Source organism: Macrobrachium rosenbergii, unplaced genomic scaffold, assembly GCF_040412425.1.
Source record: "Macrobrachium rosenbergii isolate ZJJX-2024 unplaced genomic scaffold, ASM4041242v1 171, whole genome shotgun sequence".
NCBI lineage: Eukaryota > Metazoa > Arthropoda > Malacostraca > Decapoda > Palaemonidae > Macrobrachium > Macrobrachium rosenbergii.
The window spans coordinates 449,473-476,873 of record NW_027100729.1 but is presented as its reverse complement, the minus strand read 5'-3'; the positions used below and the strand labels follow the sequence as shown (position 1 = coordinate 476,873).

At 41.6% G+C, this 27,401-nt stretch overlaps 3 protein-coding genes across 3 annotated transcripts in view; 2 read left to right on the top strand and 1 right to left on the bottom strand.

Annotated features, from left to right (window-relative positions):
• Positions 1-4,662: 4,662 nt before the first annotated feature.
• galla-1 (cytosolic iron-sulfur assembly component galla-1) lies at positions 4,663-13,274 on the top strand. The gene is made up of 5 exons (XM_067103025.1): positions 4,663-4,738; positions 9,053-9,129; positions 9,370-9,449; positions 10,105-10,285; positions 13,136-13,274. The coding sequence occupies exons 2-5, from the start codon at positions 9,072-9,074 to the stop codon at positions 13,234-13,236; spliced, it is 420 nt and encodes a 139-aa protein (XP_066959126.1). The 5' UTR covers positions 4,663-4,738; positions 9,053-9,071; the 3' UTR covers positions 13,237-13,274.
• Positions 13,275-13,335: 61 nt separating this feature from the next.
• On the top strand, positions 13,336-17,799 carry zuc (Mitochondrial cardiolipin hydrolase zuc). The gene is made up of 2 exons (XM_067103023.1): positions 13,336-13,830; positions 16,267-17,799. The coding sequence occupies exons 1-2, from the start codon at positions 13,336-13,338 to the stop codon at positions 16,723-16,725; spliced, it is 954 nt and encodes a 317-aa protein (XP_066959124.1). The 3' UTR covers positions 16,726-17,799.
• Positions 17,800-18,809: 1,010 nt separating this feature from the next.
• LOC136838162 (talin-2-like) overlaps positions 18,810-27,401 on the bottom strand; it is a 120,530-nt gene continuing 111,938 nt past the window's right edge. The window contains 3 exon segments of the mRNA XM_067103022.1: positions 18,810-21,237; positions 22,248-22,900; positions 24,136-24,263. Of these exon segments, the coding sequence (XP_066959123.1) occupies positions 20,802-21,237; positions 22,248-22,900; positions 24,136-24,263 (1,217 nt within the window). The 3' untranslated portion in view covers positions 18,810-20,801.

Genomic DNA, 27,401 nt, shown 5'->3' with positions numbered 1-27,401 from the left:
TTTTGTCCACTAGAATCCCACCAAAAAGACATTTGTCAACTTCGCCATACAAAATTTTTAGGAGTACAAAATATACATATTTTAATTAGTTTATATGTAAATGTACAAAAGTAAGAAAGGACTTCATAAATATATAAGAAACGGGAGTAATATTTCCTGTCACTCGACAACCTCACTCGGACAGGCCATGGCGTCATCGGCGGTTGACAAATACTACTTATTCTTTCCTTTTTTTTTCTCAGTTTCAAAGGATTTTCTTATCTTTCCTCTGCCCCATCTTGTTTTCTCTTCGTTCTGGGTATTTTCAGTCATGTTTAACACTTCTAAACAAGTACAAACGGACATTTAAAGACCCGGTAATTACATGCCCGGATAGCGTAGAGAGAACCTATTATCAGATTTTGTTTTTTTTTTTTATAAAACAGCAACTTTTTTATTATTATGTTTTTGTTATTATTACTGCTGAATGATTGTGGGCAACGCTAAATATTTGGAAATTTGTGAGCAATTGGCAGCGAATCCAAATAAAAATTAAATAAAAATATTCTATATATATATATATATATATATATATATATATATATATATATATATATATATATATATATATAAACAAAAATCTAATATTTATCACAACGAAAAATAAAATTATAGGTAAATAATTTAGGATTTTTTCCAAGTTTCAGTCTTGCAGAAATGCACTTTGAACACAGTTACCAGTGTGAATAGTAAAGGAAAGTATATGATTATTGTGAGTATATATATATATATAAATCACACGGTGTGATAAAAAATTTCATATATATATATATATATTAGTTAATATAGAAACGTAATTATTTTTGCATTTTAATTCTCATTGGATCATTCCGAATGTTTTCGCGCGTTTTAATTCTCATTGGATTTGTTGAAGTGAGAGAGAGAGAGAGAGAGAGAGCAAATTAAGAACGACGAACCTGCATTATTAAGCTGATCCTCGTTAAGTCCACGACCTGGCAGCTCGCATTTCCTTATTTGCCCGACGACGTGTCGAATAAGGTCGTTACTTAGACGTATTTAAGAACGTCATCTACACGACGACAGATTCCACGCTCAGGACGTAACGTCGAGTAATGGCGTCTTCCCCAGTCCACAAAAATAGTTTCGTATTTTCACGCCTCCGACCGTTGTTTTCACGACGGAGTTGTTCCTGGATAGTCGACGATTCCTCAGGCTGTCCATGGCTGCCGATAATAGCCGAGCACTCGACAATAAAGGCTTAAAGTGGTAACGTATTCCCTAAATAACCGACGGGAGAAGTCGTGAGCGAGACAGTGACAGGAATTCGATCACGTGACGTGACTTGTCCCCCTTCTCGTTGTCGGAATGGCGGAGGAATACGCCAGTCTATTAGTTTATCTTAATCTTTGAAGCGCTCAAAAGTTAGCGACATGAAATCCAAGCCAGTAGGTTTATTTTTCGTTCACTGAGGAATAAGGACAGACAGTCAGCCTTCCTAATTTTTAGTTCGTGTCGTTTACGCATTTAGATTCTCATTCCGTTAACAGAAACGAAACTTCTCGGCAAACAGCCGATGCTCCATCTCTTATTTTGACGATGAAAAAGTGAATTCATATTACTAATAACGATTCTAAAATGAGCAGTTCGTGTGGATGACTTGTTTGGCCCAAAACAGAGAAGCCAGAATGATTAATACTGGTATTACATCTATTTGAATGATTTTTAAGATTAGAAAATTCTGCATTGGATTGCATGATTGGGCGGATTCTATCCGTTCTTCTCAGTCCTTCATGGCGAGTAGGGCGACGGTGCCACATCAAACATTCCGTTCTATGGCATTTGGAGGCAGTATAAGTTACACAACGCAAATACAATTTAGCTTCTGATTAGAATGGAAAGATTTGCTAGGGAAAGTCGGATGGGGAACAACCAGAAGTACATTGCTCCGACGGATCAGAAGGTGGAAACAGGGACGGGAGGCCTTGAAAACGCCAGAGAAGTGCATTTGGCACCGTGGGGGACAACGTAGGGGCCGATAGTGACTTGAGACTTGATGTTGTTGTTGTATTGTATTAAGCCAACTCTTGTGTTGGCACGGGCCTTTCCCTTGTTTGTGGCCCGCAGGTGATCCGAAAATTTCAGAAGGTCATTTGTTATAGGAAACGTGAAAGAGATTTAGTAGTAGAGACAGTTGTGGATGGAGGAAGGATGATGGTTGTAGTGGGAGGGGGCCATCATGTCACGGATAGTAGTAGTCTGAAGATGTGAGGCCTTTGAAAGAAAAATAGAGAAACATTGCAGGTGGGGTTGTCCAACCCTTTCAACCCTAGAGTCCCTGCAGAGTATTCTTAGTGGTAGAGTAGTTTAGTTGGAATAAGACAGAGATGATGTGTATAGGGCCTTACGGTGAGGGGATGGGATGAGTTGAGGAGGATGATGGTGGTAGTTATAGAGGGCCATCTTGGTTTGTTTGTAGTGGTAGTATGAAAGTACATGTTAAGTGAGTTGGTGCCCAGTGCCACTCTGAACGCACTTAACATTACATTACTTAATTCAGCTGGAAAGTAGAAAGTGAGAAGTTTGAGTATTCTCATTGCATTGTTCTATCTTGGTGGCGGTAAATTTACTAGCAGCTGGGCATGTGTGTCGATGTCCTCGACTATTGCCTTTGCAAGTGTTGCTGCTATTTTAGCTGCGTCTGGTGAGTTTACATCAGCTTGTACTTCGCCTCTGAGCAGTGCTGTCTCTCTGCATTCTAGCAGGTAGTGTAGGAGAGGCTGCTGTGTTTCTTCCTCACAGTGCTCACATGGTCTGACACTGGGGTTAACAATTTCCCAGCAGGCTCTGTATCCTAGCCTTAGTCTGTGAATACATACAGCTAGTTTTCTCGGTGTGTGCCTGTCTATGGGGGGAGGCACTAGGTCGGTTGCCCATTTGTACCATCTGGCAGTCGGGGAGTGATCTGTCCATGCCCGTAGGTCTTCCAGCATGTTTGCTTTCATGAGCGGTTTTATGGCATTTTTGATCTGTTGTAGTGCAGGTTGTATGTGGATCTGCACTCTGTCAATGTACCTATGTGACTCGGTATCCAGTTCATAGTGACTGGTCTTCCTCTTTCGCTGTGCTGGTAGAGCAGTGACTTGATCCCAGCCAGCAAGGCCTTGTTCTCTTTAATTCTAATTTGTTGCAAGGCCTGCATGGAGGATTTGGAGTCAGTGTGGATGATGACGGGTCCTTCCTCATTCTCCAGAGAGTACAGTAGTGCCTGTCTTATCGCTACTAATTCTGTCTGCATTGTTGAGGCACAGTTTGATGTTCTCCAGCATGCTTGGAAATTGTTTGAATATACTGCTGCTCCAGTAGTTTTATTTTCTGGATCCACAGTGCCGTCTGTGTAGTATGTTTGGGCCCCAGGATTTCAGTGTTCCTGATAGACTCGTAGGCTGCTGCTCTTAGTTCCTCTCTTGAGCAGTCTTCTTTTGCTCTGGGAAGGTGTGTGTAATGGAATTTTGCATAATCCTTTTTCCAGGGCGGGATATGTTGCACATCCTGCGCTGTGTCTGGTCTCATGTTCAGCATTGCCTCTGCCATATCTAACCTCTTGATGTTGTCACTTTGGTCTTTTCCGTAGGAGTTCGGCTCTCGAATCTCTGGATGTTTATTTAGTTCTCCCTTTGTTCTGGTCTTGGAGATTGAGTCTCTCTCTGAGAGGAAGATTTTTGCCATTGTACTGGCATTCCTCTGTGCAATCCTATCTTCTACTTTTGGCATGTTAGTCTCAAGCCTGAGGTTGCACAGTCTTGTCCACATGGGTGCCCCAAGCATGAGTCTCATTGCCTTGTTCTGTAACTTCCAGAGTTTCCTTTTGTACCTCTGTTAGCTTTAGGCTATGGTGCAGGCTATGTAGTACGTTTTCTGTACATGTTCATTTGCACCATCCTTCAAAGATGACATATATCTCATTGCTGCTGTTCTTGCTTCTGCTCTTTCCTTCAGGTATTTGATTTCGTTCTTGAAGGTTAGTGTTTGAGACTTGGGACCACCTTGGCTTTTTAATTGATCATCCTAAAATGCATCGACATAATGTATCCCATACATTTAAAACGTATCGTAAATGTATATAATACATCACTGTATAAATTAATTATTATACATTTATAAATCACAAAAATTACATTTTTCATATTTAGAATAGATTATATTTTATCGTTATCCTTCTTAAAAAATTAAATAAAACAGCAAAGCATTCCGCCAAACTCGCTCAGAACGGAGGCGTTTTGTCGATTATAATCGTTAATTATGTCTTCACAATCGCCTATTTCAGCCATTGATGCACAAATTAGATAAAAATAACTCTATAGAAATTTAAAGATTAGATTTTGTATATTCTAGATTGATTATATTTCATCGCTAAGCTTAAAATTTTAAATAATAAAGCAAAACATCTCCGCCGAACATTGCTAAGTTCGGAGGCGTTTTGTCGAGCATCATCGTTAATTATGTCTTCATAATTGCCTATTTTAGCCAATAACGCACACATTAAATAAAATCCGTACTTAAAAATTACAAATTTATATTTTGTGTGTTCTAAATTTATTATATTTCATCATTAAGCTTAAAATTTTAAATTAAAAAAGCGAAACATTTTCGCCGAACGCCTCCACGTAAACAACCTGACGTCATCGGAGGAGAAGATTATAGATAATAATGGTGACGACGAACTCGTCTATTTATTGAGGTCTGTGTCGCCACAGAGACCCCAGCCCGCCATTTATGTCGAAATCAAAAGAAATTTTAATGATCTGATTGATTTTTAAGTAGAAATATTCGCTAAATAGGCTGCCATACCCTCAAGATGGGCAGGCGGCAGCGTTACCGTATACCCGACCGTATCATTTTTTATTGTCTAATAATGGCGATTACTTGTCTGTTTGTGTCTATTTTTGCCATATTTCTTTATCATTTTACATTTCCCGTCAATCTTAATCGTTATTTATCCCCCATTCCCGTCAGGAGCGATGAGGGTAGGTTAGGGCACCGTGCGCCAGACGTTATTATTCATTGCCTAATAATGGCGATTACTTGCCTCTTTCTGTCTGTTTTTGCCATTTTTCTGTATAATTTTACATTTCCCGTCAATTTCAATCGTTATTCATCCCCCATTCCCGTCAGGAGCCATTAGGGTACGTCACAGCAGACCTGTCATTATTGCCCCAGTAATGGCGATTACCTGCCCACGTCTGCCTTATTTCTGTGTCATTTAATATTTCCCGTCAGTTCTAATCATTATCCGTCCCCTTGGCTCGTTAGGACCGATTAGGCCAGGCTAGGGTACTTACCCTGGGGTAGTGACCAGGCACTGAGATGTTGATATATATTTATGTATTACTACTGTATTTCCTAATTTTGTTCTCATTAATTTTTGAATAATTATTCACAAAGTGCTTCCGTCGGCAGCAAATAGGCTAGGCTAGGCTAGGGTACTTACCCAAGGGTAGTGGCTGGGGTATTGATACCATTCATTCATCATAAATTTCTGGCAATACTTTTGCCATTTATGTATAACTACTGTATTATTCACCCTTTTTGAATAGTTATTTATCCAAGTTTCTGTTAGAATCGATTAGGCTAGGCTAGCGTAATTACCCAAAGCCCTAGCGGCCAAAAAATCAATGTCATTTTTTCATTATACATTTTGATTACTATTTTGCCATTTATGCAGTTACCGACACCACCCTACTTACAAACATTCAGGCGTACAAACAAATGGGATCGCAAGTTAAAATTGTGTTCAGAGCACTCCTCTTTGCCACCCGTAGGTTCAAATTGTTTTGCACGTCTGTTCTGCACATACAGTGTAGTGTGTTTTAGGATGAAAACACATACAGTACTCTATTGATTTTATATCATATTGTACTTAAATAGGCGTGGAGAGTACAGTACCCAACTCACAAACACTTCAGCATACATATGGCATCCCGGAACACGACTCGTTTGTAAGGAGGGTGGTGTCTGTATTGTATTTTTAAAACTTTGTCTCATCAACTTCAATAATCATCCTTCCTTGACATTCCATCCGAAACAAATAGGCTAAGCTGGGCTAGGGCAGTTACCCCAGTGACCAAGATATCAGTACCGTCCTTTCATCATAAATTTAGGCTATTACAGCACATTACTTCAATATCAGTCCTCATTATCGGAATTTTTGTTGTGTTCTTAGGTCACTGCAAATGCTTAATGCAGAAATCATGCTGATATCTATCGCAAATTTGCCATTACCGAGATATTTGCCACCTTTGTTTCAAGTTTCAGAATTCATAGTTCGTGAGTTGGCCCAGGTATGAAGAGTAAAATTTTACCTATTATATTGCTCGTTGTAATCCTTTTGATGTCTGGTTTTAGCTATGTTTTTTATCAGTGCAATTATCGGCTGAATTTGCAGTTAACATCCTTTCAAAATGCTTGGTTAACCCACTATAACCTGCCCTAAATCTAATAAAAATCGCTGCCCCTCACTGATAAACCAGGGTTTTACTTGGATAAGCAGTTCATTACCTAACTTAAATTACTGGGTTCTATCCAGCTTAACCTGACGTTACCGACCTAAAAGATTTGGTTTCTCACTAATCTGTTAGGTGTGGGTATTGTAATGGGCTGAGGATACATTTGCGGACAGGTTTGAAAGGTGTAACAGGAGGAAAAACCCTTTTGCAGTTGCACTATGAAATAATTGTCAGGAGAGGGTTGAGGAAAGTAAGGTGGAACAAAAAGAATATGAACAGAGGTACAACAAAAGGAACCGTATCAAGTAATGCTTACGGCACACTGCATGAAGTGCACTACCCCCTCCAGGAATTAAAATATAAGCCCATAGTAAAAGTGTCACCATTTATACAGTATACCTCTTGCATCATCAAATTGTCCCTAAGTATATATCCTGTGATCCTAACCTAAGGTATAACATCCTACGTGACTGCCCGTACCTGTTCGTAACGTCCGTCTTCCAAAAGAGCATTTTCTATACCCACATCTACGTAGGACTGCGCGTTTAACTTATAAATCTGGGATGCGGACAGATACAGTTTTATCAGCGCCGTTCTGTTATAACAAAGCTGAAACAGCTTGCATCTAGCGGCTCCATGTATTCTAGATAAATCTGCCATACTTTGCAAAGGTTTCACCGTGCTAGGGTATGATTCTGCCCCCCAGAATCAGGTTAGCACAAAGCATCAACTCGTACATACCACCTACACAGCATTACTATTTAGTGTAATTAGTCTATGCAGATTGTTTTCTGATAATAATTACAATAAAAAATATATACCATGTTCATAATTTAGTTTGTGTTTTGTAGGTCACTTAAACATGCCCCTAAACTTTGAGTTTGTGAAAAACATCTTTGCACTGACGATACCCAGGATTCGCGCACTCAGCGATTTGCAAAATTTTTCTGTGGAAGATATATAGACATTATTCGCAGAAAATTCGCCTATTTGCAGAATTTTTAAGAGAAATATTCACAAATTACTGTATTTTCACATAATTTTCATGACTCAGTGCACTTTTTGTGATAAAACTATTAAAATGTTCAGGTATAAGCATTTTTAGAGGTTTTTTTTTGGTGTTTTGAATGATCAAAATGGGCAGTTATAACTGTTTTTAGAGGGGTTTTAAGTATGCATGGATTTGAGCTGTTTGCGGGGGCTAGTGGTACGCATCCCCCGCAAATCCCGGGGATCGGAAGGGAAGCCGAGAGGAATAAAAAGGTTTGAAAGGTGTAACAGGAGGAATACCATCTGCAGTTGTACTACGAAACAATTGTCAAGAGGGTTGAGGAGAGTAAGATGGAAGAAAGAGAATATGAACAGAGGTACGGTCAAAGGACTGAAAGCGGTTGCAGAGGACCTCAAGTAAAGCCTACAGTGCACCCGTGAGGTGCACTAATGGCACTGCCCCCTTACAGGGAATATAAAGTAAGGCTTACTGGTCTTTGTGGGGATAAAATGAAACCGATTCCTACGTTACCACAAACTTTGGCCATAAGTTCAACATTGAAATATTCAGCAATTTGACATTTCCACATCATTGGCAATAATTCTGTATGAAGAACATTTTCACAATGATGCAATCTCTCAAATTCTGTGACTTACATTGAATAATCGTTGTTCATGCACTCAGAAGCTTCGCAAGTTTCCTGAGAAATTACTTTGGGCCGAAAACATTTTAAATGTGTATTGCAGTCTGAAATAGTCGTTTACCCTTTCATTTTATTCTAGAAGTATTTCATATATATTTCTTTAGGATCATTTTGATTCTGCATTTGACTGCGTAATGCAGAATAGACTAGAATATAGAATCTAGGCCAAGCACTAAGACCTGTAAGGTCATTCAGCGCTGAAACGGAAATTGACAGTAAAAATGGCGTGAAAGCATTATGAAACAATTGTTAGGAGAGGGTTAAGGAAAGTAAGAATAGGAACTGAGGTACAGTAAAAGGAATGAGAGGGGCTGCAGCATCCCCTCAGCCCCTAGCTGCAACCCCTTTCGTTCCTTTTACTGCACCTCCTTTCATATTCTCTTTCTTCCATCTTACTTTCCTCAACCCTCTTCTAATTATTGTTTCACAGTGCAACTGTGAGGTTTTCCTCCTGTTACACCTTTGAAGCCTTTCGACTGTCAATTTCCCTCTCGGCGCTGAAAAAATTCTGTATTCCACAAACTGCCCACTTGATTACAGTACTTGGGAACTTCCGTCTTCTTCCCTAGACCCTACTCCCATCATTCTAGCCTGTTCCCATCAATCTATACTTAAAGAATTCTAGTCTTTAAGTATAGATTGATGAAAGGCTAGAATGACAAGAGTAGGGTCTAGGGGGAAGACAGATTGCTGACTGTCAAGTGTAACAAATGTATAAAAAAAATTTTGAATATCCAATATATATGGTTTATACAATTATGAACCATGAAAAAATTATGGCAATACAGACATCGCCCTGCAGTTTGGCTAAGCAACCTATTCTAAGAAATTTGACGAGATGTTTCATTTTTTCAGGTACTGAACTGAATTCCACATGATGTCTGGAGATTCCAATGACCAGGAATTGCAAGACATCGCTGGTACTGTTTACGGTAAGCCACCTTTAGATTTTGTAGGCCGCTAGGGTACTAAAAGTTCAAGGTGAGTATTCTGTGAAGAGCATAAAATATATTTAAAATTATTGGCTTGCGTACGAAACAAAATCGATTTCAGAAGACGGCTGACGGATTGTAGTGAATGGTATCGTCATTACCTTCTTAAGAAGGCTTTTGCAGAAATATTCTTGGAACATTACATTCTTAATTTGGTTTTAATTTTCCGTCTCTCTACAGATATCCTGCGGCTGATCAGGGACCCGGAGAAAGATGCAACCTTAGAAGATTTGCAGGTCATTCGCGAGGAAGGAATCGTGGTCAGGCTTCATTCTTAGTCTCTTATACCTGAGTATTTTAATAGTTTTATCACAAAAAGTGCATTTAGTCATGAAAACGATGTGAAAATACAGCGATTAGTGAATATTCCTCGGTGAAAAATACCGCAAATAATGTGTATGTGTGTTCCACAGAGAAATCCGCGAATAGTGAGACCGCGAATAGGGGGGGGTTTACTGTGTGTATGTCCCGTAGTCTTAATTATTCTTAAGTCTCGTGTGGTTGTTCTCAAGAATATCTGAAGTCTTTATATACTTAAACGGTCTGTTTCCAGTATCAGAGACTTCTTCTGTACTTCTGTTCTTATCAGTGACATTTTCATAATTTTGGTTATGTCGACATTGTGGATGCGATAAATATAGAGATAAATCTCTTAAATTGACTGTTAAGTGTAAAGTACAGTTTAGTTTATGTCAGGAACTATATGGGATTGCTGTTGGCTGCAAGACATCTAATAAAATATTTCAATGAGAAATGTAGAAAATATTCAGCTGCAGGCTATAATATAGAATCTTTGTTCCTTAACAGACTTAGTTACTGATCAAAATGCCAGATCCCCAAACTGCCTGTTAAGTTAAGGTGCTGCTGTAGTCCAACACGACACACCCGAAAACTACCGCATCCCTCTTTCCGCAGGTCTCGAAATTCAACGAAGACAAGTACCTGATCAGGATCGAGTTCGTCCCAACCGTTCCGCACTGCTCCCTGGCGACGCTGATTGGGCTTTGCATACGCGTCAAACTCAGCCGAACTCTTCCGTATTCCTACAAGCTAGACATTTCCCTGGCTCCTGGCAGCCATAGCACAGAAGAAGATGGTTTGTACATCTTGTTTCATGTTTTGTACGGCTTGATGTACTAGACTACGTCCCAGGTCTAGGCAATGTTCTGATACGTAATATTTCAAAGAATAGTCTTCTAAATCTAAATGTTTTAAATAGAGTCTTCTACATCTAAATGTTGTCCTCATACAAAATCTTTTGAAGAACATAGTCTTCTAGGTCTAAATATTCTTCCAACAAAATATTTTAAAGAATATACAGTAGCCTTCTAAGTTGTGGACTGCGCAGTGTCATTTGATTTGGCTCTTGTCAACACCTGGTTTGAAAAGAAAGGAAATCAGGACATCACACACAAGAGCGGGGCAAGAGAAAGTCATACAGACCTCCTCGTTGCAGAAGATCACATCAGAGAGAGGTGAGACATTGTAAAGTTTTAAATGGACGGTGTGTGGCAACACAGCACAGGGTGGTGGTAATGGACTCGGGAATAAGGAACACAGCAAGAGGAGGAAGCGAGGCAGGAATATAAGGAGGGAGTATTGAGGGAAGTTTGATTGCTAGAGAGAGAGTGCAAGAATGGCGGAATCACAAAGGCAGTGGCGATGAAGAGAGTGTGTGTGTGTGCGGAGAGACATCGGGAAAGAAGCCTCCTGACGATAAGGAAACCTGATGGTGGAATGATGAAGAGGAAAAAGATGCAAAAAGGACATGAGAAACAAGTGAAGAAGGCGGCTGCACGCGTACGAAGAGCTGGAAACACCTGGGGGGGAGGGAAAAACTCGCTGAACTGCAAAGTCGAGGGACGAGAACGCTAAAGACTACTCCCACATAAAACAGGTTAAGAAGGGGCATGGAGTGGTTTTACGCAACGAGGATGAGATAAAGAATTGGTGGAAAGAATGTTATGAACACCTGTTAATGGAAGAAAATCCTAGAAAATTCTTTGAAGGTGAATTCCAGAACCTTGGTATGACACACACTATTAGCAGGAAGGAAGTAAAGAAGAAAATAAAGAAGATGATACCAACAGGACCTGATTGAATTCCTGCAGGGGTGTGGAAGAGCCTGGGAGAAGAAGGAATAGACTGCTGTGGGACCTAGCAGAGAAAATATGAAGTCAGAAAGATGAACCAAAAAAAACGGAGAGAAACCTTTCTTGTGCCTATCTCTAAAGATGGAGGGTGACATCCAGGATTGTGCAAACTACAGAGGAATAAAGCTTATGTCTCTCACCATGAAAATCTGGGAAAGAATAACAGATCAAAGAAAACATTGAAGGCAAAAGCAGAAAGGACTGCGCATAGTGTTCGCAGATCTGGAAAAGGCATACGATGGAGTACCACGCCAAGAGGTTTGGAGGTGTATAAAGGAACAAAAACACAGACTAGAAGCAGTTTTGGGTCAACGGAATGGTACCAGTAAGAGTTGGTTTACATCAGGGATCTGCTCTGAGTCCATATCTTTTTGACCCGATTATGGATTTACTGTCTCAAGGAATAAGAGATCAATCACCCTGGTGCATATTGTTTGCTGATGACATCATGATTTACAGCACCAACAGAGGGGTAGTGGAGTCAAAACTAGAGCAGTGGAGGAAGGTACTGGAAAACAGAGGGTTAAAGATCAGCAGGAAGAAGACCGAATACCTAAGTTTTAACGAAGACCAAGACTCCGAGATTAGCACGGAAGGGACAAGGTTGAACTGAGTAGAAAAATTTAGGTCTCTTGGTTCAACAGTGGCTGATGATGGAAACTTGGAGGTAGAAATAACACGCAGAATGCAGGCTGGATGCAAAAATTGGAGAAAGATATCAGGTTAAAGGAAGAGTGTATAAGGCAGTAGTGAGACCAGCTTTGACGTACGGAGCAGAAACGTGGCCGGCAAAGAGGGCGCAAGAGAGGCAGTTGGTTGCGGTAGAGATGAAACGCTCGGGCGGATGTGTGGAGTAACAGAAATGAACAGGATCAACAACTGAAAGAATAAGAGGACTACTAAAGTGGTAGAAGTATAAAAGAAGACCGAAGTGGCATGGCCACGTGATGAGGAGGGACGAGACATATATAGGGAGGAGAGTGGTGCAGATGGAGGCACCTGGTAGGAGAGCGAGAAGGAGATGGATGTAGTTTGAGAAGATCTGGGAGACAGACAGCCATAGTCTGAGGACAATGCGTTTGACCTAGCCAGGTTGGGGAGGAGGAAAGTTGTCAGAAACATCGACCCCACACAGATGTGGGAAAAGATGCTGAGAAAAAAAGAATAGTCTTTCAGGTCAAAATATTTTTCCAACAAAATATTTTAAAGAATAGTATTTCAGGTCTAAATATTTTTCCAACAAAATATTTTAAAGAATAGTCTTTCAGGTCTAAATATTTTTCCAACAAAATATTTTAAAGAATAGTCTTTCATGTCTAAATATTTTTCTAACAAAATATTTTAAAGAATAGTCTTTCAGGTCTAAATATTTTTCCAACAAAATATTTTAAAGAATAGTCTTTCAGGTCTAAATATTTTTCCAACACAAAATATGTTAAAGAATAGATTCTTCGGTCTAAAAATTCTTTGATACAGAATATTTTAAAGAATAGGATTTTCTAAGTCTGGAAATTGTTATAATACAAAAAAATGTTTGACGGTAGCGCTTCAACGTAACAGACACTTCGGGCTTGTGGCTTTCTGATAAGTAACAGTGTGTTAAGTAACAAAGTGTTACAACCTACACTTCAATATTTTCTACATTCATATAAGTAACAGTGTCTGTTAAGTAACAAAGTCCCTAAATTACCACAGCTGAAAAGTACAGAAGTAGTCTCTTAACTTGAGGTGTTACCGTATCTCGCTCGAGGTCTGGAGAATCGCCACCCCTAACCTGCCGTTCCCTCTTTCAGTAAACAAGCAAATTAACGACAAGGAGAGAGTGGCAGCTGCTCTGGAGAACCCGAGCCTGGCGAAAATCGTAGAGGAGTGTCTGGTGGAAGAGGATTACTAGGCCTGCTAGACCTATACTGCAGACTTTCTTTGCGCCGGATTCCCCCGGGGCGGCCGGTGGTCTGCTGCTACTAGGCCTATCTATCGGTACGGGTGAAGAATGGCGCACTTCCTGTGGAGGCAGTGGGCCAAACGCGCTCTCTCTGTGATTGTGTTTCTGATCGGGACGGAGGTGGTTTATAAGTGTGTCCGGTACTGTTGCGCTCACTTGCGCAGTGGTGATAAGGGTGCCGACGAAACCGTCTACTACAGAGTCCTGTTTTTCCCCGATGAGGGCATCCTAGCTAGCATGGCTTGCGAGAGGCGTCTTGCGGACGCACGCGAAGTGCCCGCGGGCGGAGATTCTTCTTCTGGCCCCCCGCAGAATATCCGTCTGGGAGTAACTCCTCCGGAAGACGACGAAACTCCGCGGGGGAACGAGGAGGAGGAGAGCACACCAAACGAGAGAAGTTCGAGCCTGGCCTACGACCCTCTGCCGGAAAGCACGTCACTGATCCACATGGTGAACGTTCTGGACGCCGCGGAGAAGTCTCTGCTCATCTGTGTGTACCTGATCTCCTCCTCCGACCTGATCCATGCGATTGTTCGCGCAAAGGTCGGTTCAAATTTTTTCAATCCAAGTCTGATACATGTTTCTTTTCTTTTACAGCGTGGGATTGTGTATCGTTATCGACCACTTGTTCTCTTTTTTATTTTTTCTGGACTCTGGGATGGATTAACGGCAAATTTGGAGTCGGCTGGACGGGGCCACTTCAGACGTCTTTAGTCTAGTCACGTAACAGAATTTGTTACTTGGCGGGAAGTCAGGCACCTAAAGTTACCATCAGTTATTATTATTAACGTTATTCTGATGAATTCTCATATGGAACAAGAAGCCCACAAAAGGGGCCATTGACCTGAAATTCAAGAAGCTTCCAATAAATGTTAAGGAGCTCATTTGAATGAAGGAGCTCGTTTGAATGAAGGAGCTCGTTTGAATGAAGGTAAAGAAGTCGTGGGAAATACAGAACGAAGAGATCTTTTGAGGGAAGAAAAAGATAAATCAATAAATAAGAAGATAAAAATATAAAAAAAAATAAAATAAAATACAAGAATTGTTTTAGGGTAGTAATGCGTTGCATCTTCGCTTGAACTAGGTTGTTAACACCTTCCTGGAGGTCATGTGGTGCACTGTAAGCATGATTGAAGGGTGCTTGACCGTTTACGTGACCTCCATTCCTGCTTCCTTTTTGCTGTCCAGCCACTCCAACTTCTTTTCTCTGCCTCGAGTGCTGATGAATGGATCGGCAGCATAAATTTCATGTTCCTGTTTCCTGTTGGGAGTTAGTGCCGTCAGTGCACCCCACACGGTGCACTGTAGGCATCACTTGAGGGTCTTTGCGGCGTCCCTTCCGGGGCCTAATTTCTTTTACTGCACCTCTGTTCACGTTCTCTTTCTCTCCGTCGTACTCTCCTCAACCTCCTTCTAACAATTTTTCAATCGTGCAACTGCAAGGGTTGAAAACCTCCTCTTAAACCTTTCAGACCTTCCTACTGTCAGTGTCCATATGAAAAACCTTTTTTCTCAAATTCTTAGTCATTTTTCTCTCATTTTTCTTATACATGATCTTTTTGAATGACCTCGACGTAGGTGCCAGCGCTCATTGACCTTTGGCCTAAATTCTGTGTTCTCTCCTAACTCCGTTCCATTTTGCTGCCTGAACTTTTTCACGACAGTCTCGAGTACAGTTCGCAGTGGTTCGCGAAGTGACTCACGCCAGTGGCCATTAGTCTCTGTCGGTCAGAAGTTCCCCAACTTCCCTTCTCGTGTAAGACCTTTGCACACAGAGGTTGAAGGTTAAGGTTAAGATTGCTGGGACATAAAATTTAGGCCACAGGGCTGAAACTGACAGAGGAAGGTCTGAAAGGCATAACAGGAGGAAAACCTCACGGTTGAAGGTCAGATGGAAGGGAGAGAGAATATAAACGGAGCTACAGTAAAAGGAACGAAAGGGGCTGCAGCTAGGGGCCGAAGGGACGTGCAAAAACACCCCTTGGCAATGCCTGCGGTGCACCACGTGAGGTGCACCGAAGGCGCCACCCCGCATTTCGACGTCATTTTCTTCCGCTTCCAAAATCGACGGCAGTACTTTGACCCTTGACCCTTGTCATGCAGTTGGAACTGCAGAAGTTCAAGCAGTGATGCAGTGCATTACTACCCTAATGATATTCTCCTTGCATTTGAATATATCTATTTGTTAATTTGATTTGCTTTCTGTATATCAATTTACCTGCTCTTACTTCTTCCTGATGAACACCTTAATATTCTTTGGAAGCTTCAATTTCAAGTTTATTACGGCCCCTTAGGTGTGGGCTTGTTCCACATGAATAGGCTTCTTCTTCTGAATAATAATAATAATAATAATAATAATAATAATAATAATAATAATAATAATCATTCAAATAACAACGGTCACGTTTTGGAAACCAACCGTCATTAAGGATTTGTTTCATCCGTCGTTAAAAAAGCTATTGTATGAAGTATTTCAATTATGATTTATAGGAATAAACCAATACAACCACCCCTGTTGTAATTGAGGTTTTTTTTTTTTTGTCTACTGTGGTCTGGTTATAAATCCCTCCTTGTCTGTAGGAATGTTTGCCTATATAATCCTTACATTCTTTTAGGTAGCACTTCAACTTGACAGACACTTCAGACGTCTGGTTTTCATAGTTAAGAAAGGCTGTGACAAAGATCCTATGTTTTGTAGATTTCTGAGAAGTAACGCAACATTCAATTCAAGAAACTTAGCTGAAAATTCATTGTATCTAAAATTGTAGCTGAGAAAAACCCTGTCAGAGCTGGTAGGTGCTTTAGTCTACTTAATGGACTTTTGTTCTTTACCATCTACAACTTTGTGATTATTTTTTGCTATGCTGCCATTTAGATGCGATACATTTTTCGATAAGTCTGTTAAATTGAGCGTCAGGTGTAAACTAAAGAATCTGTTAAATCTGTATCTGTATGATTACGGCCTCTCCTGTTTTACAGGCGCGAGGAGTGAGAGTCCGCGTCATTCTGGACAAGAGCATGTCACAGCTCAGCAACCTGTCGGCGCTGTTGAAGAACAGCGTGCCTGTGCGCTACAGCAAACCGTCCCAGATGATGCACAACAAGTTCGCCGTGGCAGACGCGCCCGAGAACTCGAATCGTTCTCCGTACGCATCGTCCGCGGGCGAGAAGGCGAAAGACGATTCTCCCTCGAAAGACGAGGAGTCACCCTACACCGTCCCACAGAAGAATCGCAGGCAGAGACGGCAGGGCTCCCCTCCCTCGCCTGAGCCGAATAGAGCCGTGCTAATGACAGGCTCATTCAACTGGACCTGGAGTGGCGTCATCTCCAACTACGAAAACGTCGTCGTCACCAATGACCCCCGGCTCGTTTGGGTCTACGCCGAGGAGTTTGAAAGGCTCTGGGGTCTGTTTAGCTTTGCCGAAACTGTGAACTAGAGGACCCGAGTCGTCTCTCGTCTTTGCGTAGCTCGCATACAAATTCACTTTTCAGATATGCCAGACCTTTCGTACCGTAAGGAAGGACGACCTTTTCGGTAACTTGCGGAATAGACACAGGTCTTCCAAGTTAAGCTTCGATTGGAAGTCGATGAATTCATTTTAATAAGTGGCCATTATATACAGTATTTAGCTTTGTTAAGTAATTTAGATGATAAAAGTAACCTTGAACTATGAAGATAGTCGTCCGTCCATGTTTGAATGAGTGCTTTTGGGATACGATTGAAGCCATTTAACAAATGTGGTGATGTCCTAAGCCACAAATTTCATTTAATATCCAATTCACACCACCTCAGGAATGACTTACACCCAAGGGAAAGTAGAAGGGACAAGTGTTTCATCACCAGCATGATTCAAACTGCTGAAAAACAATGAAAATGACTTTGCTTGCGTAGCCATCAAGAGCGGCAGCCTCTCTTGATGGCCCACTTGTGACGAAGTACTCATCAACTATAATTACAGGTTATTCTGGAGGTAGGGTGAACTGGATACTAAACTATATTTGTTGCTTCATGTCTGTGAATATAAAAAAATGTCACACTGAAGGCGACAAAAAATTCATGTGGTGATGTCTACCTAATTAACAGATTCCGAGTGAGTGTAAATGTGGTACAGTATATACATAAATATGGTTGTTGTTCTCTCAGATCAAGCGACACTAGTCCGCAAGAGAGAGAGAAGTTTCGTGATGCTGACTACCTAATCTTGAACTTTCGTAGGTCTTTAGATTTCTGTGGAGGATTCTCACAGGAATTACGACTGTAGTTTTCGTATTCTGACGACTGTAATCGACGCATCTGGGTTTAGTGAATTAAGAAGTAATTATCATATTGTTTCAGAGTCGACCAGTACGGCTCCGAAAGTTACGATGATCTTTGAATTGTATTGTTGAGATGAGAAAATACTTTGGTTCGTGAGATGTATATTGTACTTCTGTCCATCGTCTTATCAAGTGTTTCTTATACTTTGGAAATTTATATTGGAGTTCAAGTGGAATTACAATATTTAATAATACATGTTTCATTATTTCAAAGCTACATTCCTTTGATGTTTTATAGCACTAACTTTAGAACAACAGACACAAACAGTAATTACGACGGATGTCGTCCACTGAAACTGCGTTAGTCTGTCACACAAATCTATTACTTATAATGGCCTACTTGTATGGTTTTCAAATGGTCCTAGACACTCCATTACAATTGAACAATGGTTTTTGAAGGGTCCTAGACATTCCTTTCTGGAAGGACAATTAGAAGAGATTGTCTGTGACCAACAGGCAGTAGGCTCTTTGCCAGAGTTAACGTGCAGATGGAGGTGGACGACAGAATGGCCTGTGTGGGCTAGAACTAGGCCAGTTATTGGTTATCTCAACAATCGTAGGTTACAGTATTTCACTTTGTGACTGGTTGCGTTGAAGTGCAACTCATATAAGTACACAAGGCTAAGTGTACATGACCCCTAGTTGTCAATTCTGAATACGCAACTCGTGTGTGTACACTGCGCTAAGCCTACGTGACCTCCACTTAATATGACTATGTCAAAGCCTTCGATACATCTTGATCTAATTATTAATTTATTTTTTCTTCTTTAATAAGCGAGCTCTCTTCTTTCTGTATTTCCCTTTACCTCCTCTTACTTCTTCCTCTTGGGTACCTTAATAATATTCTTTAGAAGCTTCTTGAATTTCAAGTCAGTGGCCCCTTTGGTGGGCTTGTTCCGTATGAATAGGGCTCATCTTCTGAATAATAATAATAATAATAATATACAGTAACACAACTACAAACTACTGTATTTTAAAACACACGGAATTCAGACGTGTTCCATAAGCACTCATACGACCAACTTTACTCAACCTCCACTTGTTACGACTGAGTGTCGAAGCCTCCGAGAACCTCCAACTGCAAAGCCAGTGTATCTCAACTCCTTCATGGGTCTCTGGGCGTTTCACAAGGAGGGTTCTGTGTTCGAAGACTCTCCAGAAGGCTTCACCGACACACCGGCCAGGGATAATGAGGAAGCAACCAAACATTTCGCACACACTTTTATTGTTAGACATAGAAGACACATGGAGGGTTCTGAGACCCCTCTAGAGGCACTGTTACATTTGCGACGGATTCACTGTAGTGGGCTCGCAAGAACAAGTTGGGGTGGGCAGCGGCAGAAAGGGAGAATACGAGCGGTCGCTGCACGAAAGGGGGAAAAGTCGTCGTCGTGTCTGTACGTATCCAAAATGCTGTCATAACTTTACGTACCCAAAAGTTGTCATAACTTTACGTACCCTAAGTTCACATCTACGTACGTACCCAAAATGTTGTCATAACTTTATGTACCCAAAATGTTGTAACTTTACGTACCCTAAGGTCATATCTACGTACGTACCCCAAAAGTCGTCATGTCTGTACGTACCCAAAGTGTTTTCATAACTTTATGTACCCTAAAGTCGTATCTTTGCACACCCAAAATGTTTTCATAACTTTATGTACCCAAAATGATGTAACTTTATGTACCAATAGGTCATAAATACTATACGTATCCAAAAAGTCGTCATAAATGTACGTACCCACAAAGTCATAACTTGACGCACCCAGTCTGAAGGAAAAGTCCAGTCTGGACCCCATGAAAGCAAATTCGTACATTTGCCGCTAGAAAACCTTTAAATTAAAAGCTGTCGACGGGCCGTTGAAGCTTCAAACGACTCTCAGAATAAAATAAAAAAAGTTTGTGACATTTTTCTTTATCTCGATATCTCTCCCTCTCTCTACACCCTAATCTTTGTACTAAGCTACATTATATTGGCATACAATAATTCTGTACATTATGATATGTTTTAAATGACTAAATATAACAAAAAACTGTCAGCACCAACTGTTAATGAATAACCAAAAAAGTCGCTAAAGCATCGAGCGTTAATCGATTACATCCTTAGGTTTATCACATTACGAACTGAACATAACATAAAAACACTCCAGATTTCAAAACATAATATTTGGTTTACTGGTTAAGTAAAGAAAAGAAAAAAAAAAAAACGTTTCCTTAGGAATGGGTCAGTGAAATTGTCATCCCTTCGCACGGGGGGGGGGAATTAAAACAGAATGAACGGACGAGTAGTTGCGTGTGTGTGTCTGGACAAGGAAGGCTGCGTGCGTATGCGTTCGAATCGTGCGTCTGTTACGAAACGCTTGCACGAAAATGTTGTGTCGGGGAGAAAGAGTGTGGATGTGTTCAAATTGAGTATTTTTCCTAAAAAACACCGTCTGAGAGAAGGAAGATACGTGCTAAGCACACACATATCTAAAAGACCGTTCATTCGATATGGAGGAGTGCTGTGTCTTGTGGATGAACTAAGGTGTATCAGAACGTGTAGATGGATGTGTAGACCAACTTGGTGTAAGAACTGTCTAAGGCAACCCTTAGCCTATATACATATATATGTATATATAGGATTCAATATATTAACCATAAAAGCAGCAGTAACTGATTCATCAAAGAATATAAATTCATTTACACATGTATAAGATAATATATATAGATATATATTTAGTATTTTGACTTTCTTTTTTTATTATTACATGTTTTTTTGTTTAGGGGGCTACTACTTGAACCAGGCCCTCCCACCACCCCCCCAACCCCTAACTGAGGGCACCAAGGCAGGTAAAATATCTCTCTCGTTCGGCTGCGATTCGGAGGGACTTCGAAGAAGGCACCAGGATCAAATAAATTCCTCTTAACCGACACATACCTCTCCCGCTCCTAACGCGTACACACCAAATTCCACGCGTACACGAAAGCACTTGGGTGAAAAAAAAGCGACAACAGAAAAAAGCCTGCGTACGTATACACGGAGATAAGATAGATATATATATATATTTATAATGTATATATACTACTTCTTCTTCTTCTTCTTCTTCATTTCATCTTATACAAAATAGATTCTTAGAAAATGTACGTCGTCTGCTATTTCCCTGTCTCTACTACGTTGTCCTCTGCGCGAGGAGGAGAAGACGACGCCGTCCTCTTCAGCTGCTCTTTTCGAACTGGAAGCTTCTGTTGGAGGTGCTGGTGTGCATCGTGCGTTCGATGCGCTGGGTCGAGCTGGTGATGGACGACTCCATCACCGACGACTTGCTCGACCTGAGGATGGACGAGGTGGGGGACACCGTCGTCCCCACCAGCCCACCTCCCTGCTGGCTCTTCTGGAAGGCCCTCAGGGCCTCCTTGAAAGTGGGGCCGTCGTCGAACTCCGCCCCTCCGTCGCTGACGCCTCCCGACTGATTCAGCACGCTCTCGGTGGCGCCGTTCGACTGGGTCACGACGTGCGTCGTGACGCTCGTGTGGCGGATTGGTATGGGGCTGTAGGATGCCGGCTTGTTGGGGGAATGCTCCGTCTTGTAGCTGACCTTGAAGTTTCTGTTGGCGGTGATCACTCCGGAGGACTCGTGGGAAGAATCGTACCTGAGGGAGAAGACGGGCGGTATTTAGGGATCGGCGACAGGTTCCGACATTTCTGTTGTCACCTAACATTTTCTGTAAGTCTGATAAGTAACAAAACCTACTGAGTATCAAAGACTATATTACAGCCTGCATTTGGATATTTTCTAGATTTCTGGAAGCTAACAGCTTTACTGTATATGTTCTGTCCTAAACCAAAATCTGTACTTTACACTTAACATCCAATCTAAGAGATTTACCTAAAAAAAGTACCACAATCAAAATGGTTGCACTGCAAAAACTGAACGTAAGACTGAAGCTGGTAAGTACAGAAACTAGGCCACAATACTAAGGTGGCTGAGTCGAGCAAAAATGAATGCATCAATATTTAAAGTGCTCCTTTGTCACATGCTATTAGTTGTTCATATATAGTCGCATATAGTTAATGCAGAAGTCCCATAGCTGTTAGATAAAGTTTAAATCTTCCAACTTTGTCTTGTCGTTACCGAGACATCAAGAAAAGTAGATTCTGGGGGGAACAGCAACAAGACGAAATGGAGTCCGTTTACTGACACGAGAGGGAAGAGAAATGTGATAATTAAAATTAGCCTGGAAAGGAATATACAGTGGACCCGCAACCTCGGGCCCTCAAGGGACCTCATTCCCGCTAGCCAACAAGTGACCCTTATAGAGTACACTTGATACTACGGCCCTCCTCCGAGACACTGCATACCTCTCCGTCTGGCCCGCTCTCTCTCTAAAAGGTTGCCAATCCCCGACGTAGATGACGATAAAACCTAGAACAGAATTTAGAATTTAGGCTAAGTGCTGGGACCCACGATGACGATGAGGTCGTTTGGTGCTGAAAGGGAAACGGACAGTAAAAAGGTCTGAAAGGCGTAACAGGAAGAGGACAACCTTTAGGGTTGAGGAAAGTAAGTTGGAAGAGACTATGAACGGGGATACAGTAAAAGGAATGCAAGGGGTTGTTTTAGCAGCCAGGGGCCACGGAAGGGACGCTGCAAAGGACTTACTTCGTAGAGGAATCGTACCCAGACAAGTACCCATCTGTGTCGGAGAGGCCGGACTCGTTCCCGTCCTTGTACTTGTTCCTGCGGATCACCGCCAGCTTGGCCCTGGCTTCTGCGAGCTCCCTCTCCACTCTGAGGACCTGTTCCCGCGCGTCGATCTCCTGGGCCATCCCGCCGACCAGTCTGTTCTTCAGGACGACCGTGAACTCCTCCTCGTGCTCGATGGCCTGCTGAGCGGCTCGTACCAGGTTGTCTGTGGCACGCTTGACCGCGTTCCCGGCGGCCTGGAGCCTCTTTGTGGCGTTCGAATCCGGATCGGCCTTGACCTTGCAGGCTACGAGCAGCTGGGCCGTCGAACCCGCGACCTGTTTGGCTGCGGATATGAGCTTCTCCTCGCTGGAGTGGCCCTGCACAAGGGAGTTGGCAGCCTCGCAGAGCGAGTGGGTTGCCGCTGCTACTAGCCTGGCGGCCGACACCAATCCCTCTGACCACTGGCCATCGTCGGAGAGGGCCGAGGGCCGGCGCCTCACTTTCCCCGCGTCCACGAGTTCCCTCTGCGCTGTGGAAGCAGCCTTGATCAGCGCACCTGTGGCAGCTGCGATCGACTTGCAGGCTTCCAGGATGATCTCGTCGAAGTTCATGGATTCGTCAACCTCCTGTGAAGAAATGGGACCGTTTTAGTTGACAGAAAATGCAAGACAAATTTATATATATAGTATCACCTTCAAACTGAATCATTTTCTTTCCAATTCATCATTTATAATGAAAAAATTATATATAAATGCAATGTCACCTTTAACCGAATAATTTTCTTTTCAATTTATTATTTCAAAAGTGCCGAATATCAGCATGAGAACGTTATCTTCTACGCATTCGTGATCAGCACAATTACGGGTTGCAATGTCTTAATTTCCCCTGAATATCTCCAAACCAGATAAAACGTACCAGTGTTGATGACGCTGAAAGAAAACGTACCAAAGTGTAAACAGTGCTTACAGAAAACGAGCTTACTCTGGAAGGCAATCGGCCAACATTCCGTTGCGTTACTCCATTAACTTACTCTGTCGATGTCGTTCCTGCTTCTCCTTCATTCTCCCACCTGCCGTCGCATTCCCACTGCTCTCTGATAATATGTTCGATTCTTAGTCGAAGCCAATCAACAACCAAGAATATCAAACATATCTCAGAGCAACAGGGACAATTCGGTTCGCCGCTTGTCTGTCTGTCTGCTGCTGCTGCAGCCCTCGGAGACTTACGTACTTGTCGTACGGTGTTTGCACCACCTTTTGCATTCGGATTCGCTTTGTCAACACGTCCTTTCTTCCCTCTCGACACTTTTGTCACCTACGATCACGTGCAAGTCCTCAAGGACATTCATCCTTGAATTACATTTAAATCCTCTAGCATAATCACCCTTGAATTGCATTCAAATTCTCTAGCACTATCACCCTTTAATTACATTCAAATCCTCCAGCAAAACCAACCTCGAATTACATTCAAATCCTCCAACAAAATCAGTCTTGAATTACATTCAAATCCCACAACAAAATCACCCCTGAATTTCATTCAAATCCTCTAGCACACTCACCCTTACAAAAAGCACGACATTCCAGAACTGGCCAAAACCCTCATAAAATCCCTTGATGTTACACTAAAAAAATCCTTCCAATGGCTCGACGCTCGAAGACTACCCTGAAAACCAAAGAAAAAGCTTTGATGCTACACTCACCCTTGAACTGCATTCAAATCATCTCGCACAGTCACTCTTGAACTGCATTCAAATCATCCAGCACAACAATCCTTCCTCCCTCCTCAGCATCATACAGACATTGACGAAAAAACTTGCCACAAATTCTGTCAATTTATTTTCCACAGATCTCAAATCCCATACCTTCGTTTCCGTGCGGCGAGGGCGCAGGGCCATCAACTTGCGGGCAGCCGCGTCGATGGAATTGGCAGCACCGATCAACTCGTTCTCTGCGATGACTGTGGGGTCATCTGGATCCTCCCAATCTAATCCTGGGGGTACGTCAAAAGTCATTACATACAATTCCGAGAAACTTGTTCATTGTGAGAGAGAGAGAGAGAGAGAGAGAGATGTGTTACAGGTTAAGTGTCCAATTCACAAATAATTTCACAGCGAGAAAATGTCGAGAAACTAGAATATATAGCTTGATACCCGACACAGATCACGTGACGACCACAACTGCAAAACGTGATAAAAGACGCAACTAAAACGAGAAGGCGCGATCAAGGAATTTTAGGGCGAGTTTATCTCGCTTTCAGGACCTACACCAAACTGCCCCCGTCTTGATTAATGACTATCATCCCCAGTTTGAGTTCCTGAAAGACTCGTCTTTGGTTTGGTAGACCTAATTAGTAATATGGCCCTATTCACCCCAAGATTAAGAACCTTGACCATTCCGTAACTACTGGTTAACGAATGGCCACAGTAAGTGAATGATGTAATTTGAAGGAATCTAGTTTCAATGATCAGTATTCTGTCCCGACAAACGGCCACAGCTTACGGGCACCTCTGCAATGAAGCAAGCTACAGTAAACGTCACAAATGCGCGTCGAAAACCTACCGCTTGCGTCACAAACAGGTTGACAACAAGTTGAAGATTGTCTCTGATATGTTACACTATCGGGCTTCAACAAGTCACAAACAGGTTGACAACAAGTCGAAGATTGTCTATGACGTGTCAGATTATCATACAAACATTCTAGACTACCACCAAGTTGTTGACTGGTTTTCCACGTTTGTAATATGTGTGCAGTAAGTTTGAAGCGTATCGTGACGTGCTTTGCTGTAGCGTAGATATACGTGTGAAGCCCCATCTACACACCTGTCTGTCTCTTGACCTATAATTCACCTGTTCCGATTAAACCATTTATTTTTTAAAGCTGCAAATGTCACCCATTACGGGACAGTATCTTAGGCCCCATTAATGCATCAAAATCTAATCTTCTAGGCCAGTTAATCTACATTAACAATATTTAATAATATTTTTAGTCATCTGAATAATTATTGTGTCTCTGTGATGTCACACAATCAATGCAAAGTACTGAATAGTTTTGCTGGTCAAGACTAAACAAACTCAATTTGTGCCGATGTCAAAATGATACTGTTATAGAAAATGGCATCGACTGGATAACGTATAAAATTCCACGGCATCCAAACATTTTTTTGGTCGACTTCCCCACATCGAAATTCAACGGAGACTTGTTCCTTCAGGTTAGAAGCTAAACCTAATTAGATCTTGCTAGACGATTAAACGAGATAAATGCATTAATGCAGAAAGATCTTGACACACAAACCCGTAGTTTATCACAGCATAAATCATAAAGAAACTGTAACACTTGAAAAATAAAAATGCACAAGAGACTGTGTTAGCCGTAACAATAATAAGAGGTACATTTGTCAGTCACTTACACATTAAAAAGTTAACTTTTAAGTACAGATCTAATTTGTTAGTGGCTGCAGAGGACAACGTTCCAGGGATACGTCGAGAGACGAAACAAAAAGACTAGTCTACAGAAGCCGTTTAATATGTAGCCTACTTTTTTACCCTACAAGCATTACCTGACACAGACAGACACGAAAAACACACACACGCACCAGAACACAGAAAGAGAGAACTACAAAATCAGCGTTACTCAAAAATTAGCCGCGTGGAATAGTTAAAAAAATAAACGACTAGACATGCCTGCTCTGGAAAGGAAATGATAACAGAATAACCACCGCTAAAACGTCCAGTACTGAGGCGAACAAACAACGTGTTGAAGCAATCATAATCTGTTTATTTACAACAATATAATGAAACAGGTTCCCCCAGCAACCAGCATGCGGCTCATTCCGTACAGAGAAAAGGTGAGGACTGCCGTCGTCGTACGCTAAAAAAAAAATGGTCGACGAACACTTTCATTACAATTCCTTAATTTCGAAGCGACAACAAAAGTATACCAAGCATATCTACGGAGTCTGCCATTCACTACTTAAGCTGAAAGAGAGAGGTTTCGTTTATTTGGTCAGGAGAGGAACTTCTTGTTGTATCCTACGCTCGAAGAGCTTAAGAGCTGCTGAAAGGGAAAAATAAAAAAAGGGATGAGAACGGAAGACGTTTCGAAGAAGAAGAAGCTTCGACACCTGCGAGCGAGCTCATTCCGTGAGAGGTGGTAGTACTAGTAATAGTAATCGCTGGTGTTCCCGCAGCTGAGATTTTTTACGCCGTGCGCTCTCCCCGGGGGAGGGAGCTTCAAGTCTTAGTTGCCTCCAGAGACGGAGGTTTAGAACCGACGGATTTAAAATGCAGTCGACACCCGGGATTCGCATGGGATGCGTACCACTACCCCACGCGCGAATAGCTAAAACCCGCGAATACTCGGCACCCCTCTAAAAACACTTATAACTGCCTATTTTGATGGTTCAAAACACCAAAAAACCCTCTAGAAATGCTTATACCTGAATAGTTTCATAGTTTTATCACAAAATGTGCTTTTAGTCACGAAAATTATATGAAAATACAGAAATCGGTGAATATTTTTCTATGAAAAATACAGCGAATAGGTGAATTTCCTGTGAACAATACAGAGAAATCCGCGAATCTGTGAAGCCGCATATCCAGAACCGTGAATAGGCAGGGGTGCACAGTACTCTCAATTTAGAACCAAGAGATTCAAAATAGTCTCAATTTAGAACCGACAGATTCAAAATACTCTCAATTCAGAACTGACGGACTTAAAATACTCTCAATTTAGAACCGACGGATTCAAAATACTCTCAATTTAGAACTGACGGACTTAAAATCCTCTCAATTTAGAACCGATGGATTCAAAATACTCTCAATTTAGAACTGACGGACTTAAAATACTCTCAATTTAGAACCGACGGATTCAAAATACTCTCAATTTAGAACTGACGGATTCAAAATACTCTCAATTCAGAACTGACGGACTTAAAATACTCTCAACTTAGAACCGACGGATTCAAAATAACTCTCAATTTAGAACTGACGGATTAAAAATGCTCATAATTTACAACCGACAGATTCAAAACACTCTCAATTTAGAACCAACGGATTCGAAATACTCTCATTTTATAACTGACGGACTTAAAAATACTCTCAATTTAGAACCGACAGATTAAAAATACTC